The 13,104-nt window shown below is 34.5% G+C and overlaps 1 protein-coding gene across 1 annotated transcript in view; it reads right to left on the reverse strand.

The window, feature by feature from the left end:
- LOC138315937 (neuronal acetylcholine receptor subunit alpha-7-like) overlaps window positions 1-12,671 on the reverse strand; it is a 72,993-nt gene extending 60,322 nt beyond the window's left edge. Inside the window, exon 1 of the mRNA XM_069257355.1 lies at window positions 12,543-12,671. Coding sequence (XP_069113456.1) covers window positions 12,543-12,615 — 73 coding nt within the window. The 5' untranslated portion in view covers window positions 12,616-12,671. The remainder of the gene's footprint in view (window positions 1-12,542) is intronic.
- Window positions 12,672-13,104: the final 433 nt, after the last annotated feature.

Consider the following 13,104-nt stretch of genomic DNA (forward strand, 5'->3'; position numbering starts at 1 on the left):
GGTCTCCCCCCTAAATGAATGTTGTAGATAGGTCTCCTCCCTAAATGAATGTTGTAGATAGGTCTCCTCCCTAAATGAATGTTGTAGATAGGTCTCCTCCCTAAATGAATGTTGTAGATAGGTCTCCTCCCTAAATGAATGTTGTAGATAGGTCTCCTCCCTAAATGAATGTTGTAGATAGGTCTCCTCCCTAAATGAATGTTGTAGATAGGTCTCCTCCCTAAATGAATGTTGTAGATAGGTCTCCTCCCTAAATAAATGAATGTGTAGTAGGTCTCCTCCTAAATGAATGTTGTAGATAGGTCTCCTCCCTAAATGAATGTTGTAGATAGGTCTCCTCCCTAAATGAATGTTGTAGATAGGTCTCCTCCCTAAATGAATGTTGTAGATAGGTCTCCCCCCTAAATGAATGTTGTAGATAGGTCTCCCCCCTAAATGAATGTTGTAGATAGGTCTCCTCCCTAAATGAATGTTGTAGATGTTGTAGATAGGTCTCCCCCTAAATGAATGTTGTAGATAGGTCTCCCCCCTAAATGAATGTTGTAGATAGGTCTCCTTCCTAAATGAATGTTGTAGATAGGTCTCCTCACTAAATGAATGTTGTAGATAGGTCTCCTCCCTAAATGAATGTTGTAGATAGGTCTCCTCCCTAAATGAATGTTGTAGATAGGTCTCCCCCCTAAATGAATGTTGTAGATAGGTCTCCTCCCTAAATGAATGTTGTAGATAGGTCTCCCCCCTAAATGAATGTTGTAGATAGGTCTCCTCCCTAAATGAATGTTGTAGATAGGTCTCCTCCCTAAATGAATGTTGTAGATAGGTCTCCTCCCTAAATGAATGTTGTAGATAGGTCTCCTCCCTAAATGAATGTTGTAGATAGGTCTCCTCCCTAAATGAATGTTGTAGATAGGTCTCCTCCCTAAATGAATGTTGTAGATAGGTCTCCTCCCTAAATGAATGTTGTAGATAGGTCTCCCCCCTAAATGAATAGTCTCCTCCCTAAATGAATGTTGTAGATAGGTCTCCTCCCTAAATGAATGTTGTAGATAGGTCTCCTCCCTAAATGAATGTTGTAGATAGGTCTCCTCCCTAAATGAATGTTGTAGATAGGTCTCCTCCCTAAATAAATGTTGTAGATAGGTCTCCTCCCTAAATGAATGTTGTAGATAGGTCTCCTCCCTAAATGAATGTTGTAGATAGGTCTCCTCCCTAAATGAATGTTGTAGATAGGTCTCCTCCCTAAATGAATGTTGTAGATAGGTCTCCCCCCTAAATGAATGTTGTAGATAGGTCTCCTCCTAAATGTAAATGAATATGTTGTAGATAGGTCTCCTCCTAAATGAATGTTGTAGATAGGTCTCCTCCCTAAATGAATGTTGTAGATAGGTCTCCTCCCTAAATGAATGTTGTAGATAGGTCTCCCCCCTAAAGGAATGTTGTAGATAGGTCTCCTCTCTAAATGATTGTTGTAGATAGGTCTCATCCCTAAATGAATGTTGTAGACCGGTCTCCTCCCTAAATGAATGTTGTAGACAGGTCTCCTCCCTAAAAGAGGTCCTTATTTTAAAATATGGCCTCATGTCGATACTTAATGTCGTAAATACTAGGCAAAACTTTCATCAAGTACAATTGATACATTTACCTACTAGAACAGATTTAGATGTTCTTAAATCGATTAAACTAGCGAAATCAGAAAATGCTGATGTCGTAGATTTGAAGCATCGAAAAGGTGGAATCTGCGCCATATGCTAGATCAGTTTTTAAGATGAAATGCACTTGTGTGAATGAAATGTTGCTGAAATTGCGTAATTTGTACATCGGCATAATGGGTCTCTCACGTGGTATTAAACGTGTTTCCGGGTTTTTGTTTTAATTGGTTCAGTACCACAACAAGGATAGGGCCAAATAATGGCAAGTGTCCAGATGATCCCGACAGCAAGTTCACACATTTACAAAACACTACACCATCAAGGCTATTATCAAGACAATTGTTTATAAGTTACCACCAGCCAGGTTTATATCAGGACGAATGTCCAAGAATAAGAATTAAATCAGAAGGATATCAGAAACATTTTCGTTTGCGAAACAATTGTTAGATACATGTCTACATTACACGAGGTTTGTTGTCAAGGCAGAAAATGCACATTTCTTTGTCTAATAAAATTAATTTACTATGTATTGGGCAGTGTGTTGATACAGTGTAATGGTTGTAGAGCGGTTTAAGGGATTGCTCTAGATTTGTCGAGCAGGCATCGATTAAGTATGTTTAGGTGAGACAATTACGTCGGAAGGTAATCAACAAACACAGTAATATTTGCAAACTTCAAAATTGTTAATCTTATGCAGTTACATGAAAGTAAATTGATCATTTGTTTGTATATACCATTGCTGGCTATGTGTTTTGGTGACGGCGTTTATTCCGTTATGCTTTTACTGATTTTACTGCGAAATATGCAAAAAATATCAACTTACAGTAATATTACAAAACTCGTGCAGATCAGAACTATTGCATTAAATGAAATTGATTAAGATGTAACGATAGAAGATTAGTTTATACAATGTTTGTTTACACAATGTTAGTTTATATAATGTTTGTTAATACAATATTAGTTAATTTATACAATGTTTGTTCATACAATGTTGTTTATATATGGTTTGTTTATACAATGTTTGTTTATACACGGTTAATTTATACAATGTTTGTTTATACAATATTAATTTATACAATGCTTGTTTGCGCAATGTTAGTTTATACAATGTTGTTTATACAATGTTTGTTTATACATTGTTAGTTTATACAATGTTTGTTTGTACAATGTTAGTTTATACCATGTTTGTTAATACAATGGTTGTTTATACAATGTTTGTTTATACGTTGTTAGTTTATACAATGTTTGTTAATACAATGTTAGTTAATTTATACAATGTTTGTTAGTTTATACAATATTAGTTTATTTATGCAATGTTTGTATATCAGAATATCTGTAAGTAAAGTTATTTTAGTTATGAATCATCTCTCAGTACATTGCATGAGTAAGTGTTTATATTGGTATTATCGTTTATTGTTTATAGCTGGGTGTGCGTCAGTGGATAATTTTTTGTAACAGGAGCATGATGGATCGTCTGTCAATATGACAAAGCACTTCGATTTGTGATAGTTATAAAGAAGTAAACCGTTCAAAGCGTTCGACTTCGTGGTACCAACGTATTTTTAAGGTAGCTAATTCCAGCTTCTTCTCTAAATCTATCATTTGTTATTATGAAATAAATCCGACAATCTCAAAAACGTCAAATAGAATTAACTTAGTTTGTGTTTTAACATGAACTGATATTAATGAAAATACAAAAAGTTGATTTTCTATGTAATAACTGCTGTATTTTTTTTATTCACATTTCAAATAAAACGTTTAATATCCGTTGAATCATTTTATATAATTTAAAAAGATCATCTTGAGAGAAAAACAATATGATGATGATGATGACGATGATGATGATGATAATAATAATGAAGGCGGTGATGATCATGGTGATGATGTTGGTTATGATGATGATAGTGCAAGTTGTTGAAGACGACGGACAATAGTTTTACTTTAATTTTGATTTATACATTCATGGAGTATTGTGACATTCATTGTCGCCAATCTTTAATATTCTGTCTTAATTACCACCGTTTTCAGTACCATAGAGGACTACGAAGTACAGTGTGTATTAAGATGTTTGACATTTTGGAATTTGCGGAGTGTCCAGAACAGCTATGACTTCTTGACATCGACACATTCCATCATCGTTGAAGATACAATGAATACCGAACAAATACCACCACAAACTGATCATTAGCGGTAGTGAGTTTGATGTTTGTGGGATTTCCTCTTATTTACAGATGGTCGGCTAGCCTGTGGCGATGTTTTTCATAGAAACTATCCCTCCATCTAAAACACAGCTTTGCTACTGCGCAGCACAAAACATGTTGGCGTAGATATGTACATGACATATGTAAGCTTCGTTTCAGATATAATGTGGATACCCAGCCGTTACTAACGGGTTGGTAATGAATGCATATGCCCAGAAATGTCGCCAATAATTTACACTTTGACGAACATCATCAATTTATCAATCGTTCTACAATATCAGATCGACCGAGAATGTCTTTATGAGATTATGGCGAAGTGGACTTTTATACAGTAGAACTGTTGGCGTCAGGGAGGAGCTAGGTCAGGTGTACCACTGTTTACGTTACATATCATGGCCTAAGTTTATTGATATAACCTTATCATCAGATAGCGTTTCTTCGCTAACTCTCTTTCACACAAACAACATCTCCTGCCAAAAATGGTTTCCAATCTTTTAATGGCTTTACATCAAACAATGCAAGATTTTGAATGACAGGTCCGATATTTGTTGCAGCCATTGCTGGCGTAAACGCGAAATTCTGTAGATTCATTGCCAGTTTGTGATAATATTCGAATTTAGTGGTCAAAAGAAATTTCATAGATTCCGCATGTAAACGTTAAGTAATATCAAAAAGCTGCATTCGTGATTAATTTATTTCTTACATCTCGCTTTAGGTTATGTAAAATAATACGGACGACTTAGGTAAAATATTTTTCAAAACTTTTTCTCCTCTTACATTGCGTATTGGATTTCTATAAACACAATAAACAAGGTTAATGAGATGTATTGTCGAACAAAATAAAAAGAGCAATTCATTCTTGCTGGTGTCAATCTAATTCCAGTTCGTGAAGTAGAATCCTAAAGCTACAATTTACAAATCGGAATAGGTTAGGTCTTAAAGAAAGTTTGATCGATAGCTCCATATGAACGTATGGCTCATTAGCAGAAACGCTTGCCAAGGGCAATGCCTTTTTTGTGGCTGCGTCATGTGAACATCTCACGATTTGTTATCGAGTATTTTTTTAACAATCGATTAACAGTCCTGATTTCGCGATCCACCAGCGAATTCTTTTGGATTAGGTCTTCATATGAAATGTCATATAGAGGGATGCATGACACACCATCCCATGAAACAATACCGTCCCTGTCCATCTATATCTGACAGCAGATCGCCTGTCTATACAGTGTGTCTAGTCACATATACTCTATACAGTCACGTTTCCTTTATGCTGAGCTTAAGTTGATATTCAGAGTATAAGAATCAATTAGGGTAATTTAATGATTTCAGCACATTGTAGTAACAATCCATGAACGCATACTACCGATGATGATACCTTTAATATTTGATTCGACTTTTGATCATGAAATGTAAAAATAAAAAGTTGCCGAAAAGTTTGCATTAACAAAAATGTTTATTCTAAGGCATTGTGCATTAATATTCTATACATGAAGATCAAAACGAATGTGCTATTTTTTATTTTTTGTTGATTTTTCGCAGATGAAAAGACTTTGCTGCGTAAGCACTGGCTGACACCCTATCTCGGCGGCGGTACTTTAGGATGGTTTTGTCTGTATAACACGCTGTACAGTGTAGTAAATGTATGAGGGGTTAACATGAGTGGTTGTACTTTAGTTTTTACTTTCTTTTCCATATCTAACATACATTGTACTCAAGATGACCAGGGTCATTATCATAGTCCAGAAAGCATCAGGAAGAAAAACAGAGCAATGTGAAAAACAAGTATTTAGTTCTATATTCAGAGAGTTGATCCAACGACACCCCAGTAGTAACCCCTATCAAAGTACAAATGTTCATAAATACTTATGCCTCTAACATACTTTTCCAATATGGAGAATAAATTGTTGAGAGAAAAAACAACATATTTTAATAATTTCTGTATATATTTCTACCTTCTAGGACACATCGGTGATATCAAGGGTCATCGAATGTTGATAATGGAAAAATGAAGAAGGCCACATAAAGAAAAAGAATAAAAATAAATGTGAAAAAAAATATTGAATCATTTGCAAAAGTCGATCAATTTGAAGCCGTGCCCTGATATTTGTTATTCTTTGTAATCAATAAAATTAAAACCAGAACGGAATAAATGTCCAATTTAGAGAACGTCGCCTAAATTCCATAGACACATCAATTTATATCCTTAATAACTAGAACTATACGAACATGAAAACAAGAAGCTTCATTTTCTTTTAATTAATCCACTTTAAATGCAAATCAAAGTGTCACTACCAAAATTGCTGACTGTTTGTAGCGATATTGTTATGAGTGGATGAGTTTCAACATATGTATAGCTAACTCTGTACATACCAACTCAATTCCCCAGACAAATAAGGTTATGTTGTACAAACAAGTCGCTAGTTTATAGCTTTAAATGGTAATAAGATTACTGTGTATACGTTAATAACGTTTTCAGACAAACAAAGATCTATTGCTCAAGAGAAAAAAAAACATATATCTCTCTCGGGAGGGGTTACGAAAACAAAAAGGGGATTGATCACATAATTTCGTTAAATATTGTGAGTCAGAAAAACAAAACAAGAATGAATTTCATAATAACCGTATAGAAGCATTTTCAGCATTAGACATAACGCGCGTTATTCAATTTGTCTGCAATCCTAGGAGAATGGGAGAATTATAGGACCATAAAAATCCCCAAGAAGGCGGTTTAATGCTTAATTAGGCATCGTCACTTTCTGCTATTCTACATATTTGTTTTTATGTATCTTTCCTTCAAGGTATACAAACTGCTCGAATGTCTTATAATATTGGATTGATGTTACGCTAGTGTATTTCTATCCCATTATTCTTATCTTGAACAAGCACGATATATAGTTGATATTTACAATGCTTATTTCCTAATTTATTTTTTGCAAAAATGGATATCTAAAACATTTTTGAAGATATCAGTAGGGAAAATGACTTTTTTCTGAATTCAATAGTCAATGTGCACATGATAAAATACGATTTTAAAATAAAGATATAAATCGTTTAATATAATAAAAACATTAAATTTAATAGTGGATTTTCATGTATTTTATTCGAAATTAAAGGAATATATAATTGTAAAAGGTCGTGGTTATTATATGTATATAACTATTTTCTATTGCTAGACATAGAGCCTCATTTAATTTCTCTTTAACTATCTTTATTCTCTCTGTATAAATCTATATAAGAAATATGCGTGGGAATAGTACAAATATTAAAAAGTGAATAAAGTCCCATACGATGACTTCTGGTAGGATAAAACATCACAAAACAGTCGACAGTACACCGAGGCGCCAGATATTTATTGGTGATTCTGGAAACGTTTACGATCGTACAAGCATAAAATATTTTTTATTAATCAATTTGATGTTTCTTAGGGTATGAGTTAGTTGTTAACCGATTTATGACTAAGGCTTTAGTGTCTTTGTTGATAAAGATTACTGAAGCAAATTGTGTTAAGAATAAGCAATACGTATGGAATCTGAAACGGATGTCGAATTCGTATGAAACGAGTCTGAAACGATTTTATTTTTGAGAGCCTTGGAGAGTAAAAATAAAAACTATAAATTATCATATGAAATCATATACCACTAATAATCTACATTGAATTATTTTAATATCTAAAATGAAAAAGAAATCCAATATGTACAGTTATTTCTAATACACATATTATTAGGTTCTGACGTCACGGATCTTTTTGCTGGCATTACCAATGAAACGCTTACCCGAGGGGGAGGGGGGTTGACATCTGCGTGTAAACAAACTGTCATATCACCCTGTCACCGGGGAGATATATCGGACATATATTGTGTATTATACCGAAAGGTATTCATTTTGTTAATATTTGTGAAGAAACAAACAGTGACTTGTTTAGATATGTCTAAAGACTGTAAGTTTACATATACTGTTTCTTCTTTATTTAAACATTGTTGACTACTTCACGTGAACAGGATTCAGAATCTTTACTGAATGTTCTTTGTTTGGTTATACCTTATTAACAAAGCACCGTGATCGAATCGCTCGGCGAAACAACTTCAAATCGATATCTATGCAGTGTTTATAAGTTTAGTTTGTAATCTCCAGGTTATGTTTAACTGTTCAATTGAATAATTTGTGTCTGTTTGTAATTAGATTTAGCATATATATCTGATTCTCTCCTTCGATCTTTGAATACGCTTAGTATCTGTCATCTGATTCTAATCTTTATATTTGAATACGTTAAATATCTGTCATTTGTAAAACAGAAGGGATTTAACTCAGATGTGAAAGAGAAATGTCCCCTTTCCCTACTCCCCTTGATCACTACTTGGCATGTCCTAGACTGACCTGAGGTCTGATCACTATTGGACGACTAGCACTACTGTCTCCTGTGTTTGATTTCTGACTTCAGTAAACTTTCGGAATAAAAATCTTAAAACAAAATAAGTTTCGATAACATTGATAAAGATTAAAGGGAGTTTGCTGGTTCACAAGTAACGTTAAGCTGCAAGGTATGCTTCAGTAACCGCAGTAACAGAAACTCTTATTTTAACAACGGTTTTACAACTCAACAATGGAATTTTATATATTTACACATGCCCCTATTTAGTCAATGGGAGGGAAGTTACGTTCAAATGAGCGTAATCGCAATGACGTGTGAATACAAACGCAGTGCAGGTTTTGAAGTCACGCATGAATACAAACGCAGTGCAGGTTCGGACTACTTCTAGTTCACGCCTCGATAAGATTTTGCGTCGTAAGAACGACTACATGTACCGGTGTGTATCGTTGTCAGGGAAGTGATGGTATGACCGTTGAGCTGCTGAATTGTTGTAATGTATTTATCGGTCTCGATATGGACTAAATTTTTCATAGTCATAGTTAATTTATATAACGGAGGATAGACAGTGTTTGCATGGTATGTGTAGGCCTATTTTGAATGCTTAGACGCGGGGTAAAGCTGATGATACTGTTTCGGATAGGCTACCTGCAATGTTGTTGTTGTTTTTTTTTGGAACCTGTAACAGACCTGTTTACCTGTTGTTCGCTAAGACGCTCTCAGAATTGTTCTCCAACAATCAGATGTTCTGTATACACATACTGACGTAACTATGGCATTTCCCGAACATTCCTCTCAGGAAAGCCCTCCGGTTGTAGCCCCGACCAGGTATTCATTTTGCTGTTTATTATCGTTACAATGCCTGAACACATTTTTTATGAATATGGGATTGGGGAAATACGGAAAACATAGTTCATTGCCTTATCTGTCAGCAGGCAAAACTTTCCCCTAGATGTTAGAGGCGTAGGGAAACAGTTCCTGTGGTTGGAACCTGAGGAAAAGAGTTTTGACTGTTTACTGAACAGTCACACGAAACACCTGTATTGCATTTAGATGTACGACTTAACAAATTGTCTGATCACCTCCAACACCTCGTGTGCCGAGTTTGACGTGTTAAGTCATGTGACCTTTCATTCTGACAAATAATTGGCTGGTCAGACTACCACGTGAGATAGCAGGAGTAAAATATCCAAAATTACACTGTGACTGACAGAAAATGAAGGCAAAGTCGAATGCAAATCAATTTAAATCTTATTAAGATTTTTCAGTTGTTGAATTTACGCATTGGCTATACTTAGCCGGCGATAACACTGCCTTTAAGCAGTATTTAGTGACCTTTTTTCACCCTGAAGGTTTGAGTGCAAAAGAAAACTCAACAGGGATTCCTGCAATTACAGTGTACTACTGCCCAAGTAAAATACTATAACAGTTAAACAGTAATGCCACGAAAACAGCTTTGCCTGATATGAACAAACGTATTTATTAATTTCGTAACCTCTCTCGGAAGGAAAAAGATAATCTTAAAAATAATTTGAAGTAAGTCTGTGTCAAGTCTAAATGAAAATATTCTACGATGAAATGTCAACATATCCACTGATGGATCAAGGTCTCGGACAATAGTTCTCAATGGAGCATTTGTGACAATAACAGATGACGTCGGCTTCTTCGCTTTCATTCCTGGACTTTTGTTAAATTCTGACAATGATCTTTAGCATATTCGAAGCAGATATTAAAACATGGTTGGAGAGACGCCTACAAAACTAATCACCTGACTTGAGCTATTGCAGCATGTGTATTTCTATCTGGAGACGGTAATTGATACTCCGTCACGTTTTCCAAGCATTGTCCGAGATTAACTAAATACATCGTGTTTCAGACCACAAATCCCGGCTAGCTAGTGCAATATTGTGATTACATGCGACCATAAATGTCAGTTATGACGCCTTTTATAGCAACCTGATGCAATTTTAACATAGAAGCCGCACTTTATGCAATACGAAAGGGCAAAGTCCTGGAACGTTTGGATTTTTTGTTGGTTTTGTGGTATTTTGGAACTGGGCTTAGTTTCCAAAGCGTTTTCACGTTACAAAAATGACGATGATGAATTACGCTCCATATACTACTAGATATTTATTCTAGATTTTATGAGAGCAAACATTAAAACGAGTTTCATAAAATCTTATAAGAAATAAGCACTGATATCAGATATTTCATACCATCTACACCGACCAATTTGGAAGCAATTAAGCATCAACATAAATTGCGAAAATTAACTCAACAGAAGTTGAGATAAAATTTCCTATTAATTTTTAAACATTGAAAGTTGTTTCTTGTCATCTAACATTAGTAACATATACGAAAATGTGACATGGACAATGTCACTGGATATATAAGTCAATAACTTGGTCTTCCTATGGCCGTTAATGACTCCGATTTTTATATTGATATTTATTAAAAATATGCAAATGAACACTTCAGCGAGGATTAAATGTAAATAGAGCCAAGCGTTCCTGAGGAGTAAACGTTCTTTAATTTATTGACGATTATCGCTTAAACACTGGACGATGTTACGTTAAAATCTCCGACGATAACAACGCAACACACAGCTTAATTAACTGTCATTGATATCGCCGAGAATACATGTCATATCAAATCTGACCATTAAGATTTCTTTCTCTCTCAAACTGAATCCAAACAGAGAATTGATTGCTATTGACAAAACATTTATATGGACAATGGTGTAAATCAAGAGAGACGTTTACTGTATATACTGTATACATAATTTCTGTCATACCTAAAGGTGTAATATTTAACCCATACAATGCACTTATGTCCTCTAAGGCTGTATTACATGGCTACCCGTGCAATACAATCTGGTGACGTCATGGCATCAACAAAAAGGTCAATTTCTCGGTAATATTGCAACGTCAATTCCAGAAACCAGACTGGTTTTAGTGTTCAAGGTACAAACAATGGGGTTTACGTTAAAATGTCGTGCAAAAATTTATGTTTTTAAATGCATATGATGAGACTATGTACATATTAAGGAAAGGGACATGCTACCATCGGGATTTCATAATTGTGTAAATCCCTCGGCAAGCTTCAGATTTTACAGCATTTGTTACCCTCAGTTATAATATCCCTATTCTGATACTAGACACAAATATAATTTTTGATTTCCGTTCTGTACAGTAGTTGCGTAATCCAAATTCATCCATTGTTGGCCTAATCAAACCCTACCAAAACTGGAGTAGCAATTACCATACCATTGTTATTCACTTATTAAGGTCAAAATAAGACGCAGTATCTTTTTTGAATTTCACAGTGAAAACAAGCTTGAATATACGGAATCAATTTGAATATGCTAGTATATCTAGAAGCTATTATTAACAGCCCGATCTGCAGCTCCCAATAATACGCACAGAGTCAAACTGCAAATCACGGTATTTGGCAGAACTTATTACGGAGGAAAAAATACAAAGACCAGATTGAAAACTAAAACATACTGCCAGTTTTTATGTTCAATGTTCAGAGATTTTAATATGTTTATTTGTTATATCGTTAATAGCAGATACTTGCTTGGACATTTTAACCGACAATCCTTAAACTGCCTTAAATTTGTGATGTGGATGCTTTGATGGAACTGAAAAACGACTGTCATTACCTGGACATCATGTTCTATAATCCTTAGGGGTTTACGAGTCTTTGGCAGTGGCATGGTTGTGAAATAAGTACTTCTTACGGTGAGAATATGCAGGAATGTAAATGTTTCACAAACAGTAGCAAACAAAACCGAAAATCTATCCTTCTCCTATGAGACAATGATATTACATTGTCAAGCATTAACCATTATTCTACATGATACATGCCTATATAACTTATTTCCTTCGGTAAATATAATGATATTCTTTAAAGAGTCACATTCTAAAACATTTTTTTCGTTACTTTAGAGAATTTTTTTGTATATTGTCTACAACACATCACGATTATCATTTAATTATAACGTGCTATGAAATTTGTTATAATACAATATATTGTATTTTACTACGATGTATCATTAGTTGATAAGCGTATTCCTAGTTATGAAAGATGTATTTTCATAAGCACAACATATTTTTTACTTTCTTAATAAATTGTGTTATTAAAAGCATTTTAAGCAATTGTGCATGTTCTCCTTTACAAAAGTCATTTGCAAATGTGCCACAATCCTTTACAAAATTTAAGTTCTAAATGGTGTAATACTTGGAAGCTTTCTTTTTCGATAACTTTTTTGTAAGGGATAAGTATGTTAATATGACACCAACAAAACAACAAAGAAAATCTTACCTCGAATGCCTCCAAAAATAAAGATGAGTATCCACAATCTGCAGTTGTTGCTTGAAAACATTTTAAATATCATATCAAAGAATTATTAAAAGCGCGCACTTGTTTACGGGAGATTCCGCTACAGTCTCTAGGATAGATAGCAACAGATGCAGTGACTAGGCTGACAGGATGACGTCACACACTGGCGTTCCTCTACAGACTCCGGCAGTAGCCTGGTAGTACCTGTTGTGCGACCTTATTATCGTTTTTTTATGGCGCAATTGGAAAGAAATATTAATTATACGTAAAATGCCATTTAATCCAAGGGAATAATATTTGATTAAGACAGAAAAAACATCATGTGGCGTGTAAACTTCCTTCCATGTAGCATTTTATTATTTAACATTTATCACACTTTATCCCAAGATAGCTATTCCAATTAATGTCCTTGAACTCACACTCCAAACGTAAATAAAATTCAAATTTCTTTTCAATCCTTAAACTTTTTTTTAAATATCAGACTATATAAATTTAATACCTTTGTTTAAATACGCTTATTTTACATAAAATTTAAAACAAAGTA

The sequence above is a fragment of the Argopecten irradians genome, chromosome 2, assembly GCF_041381155.1.
Source record: "Argopecten irradians isolate NY chromosome 2, Ai_NY, whole genome shotgun sequence".
NCBI lineage: Eukaryota > Metazoa > Mollusca > Bivalvia > Pectinida > Pectinidae > Argopecten > Argopecten irradians.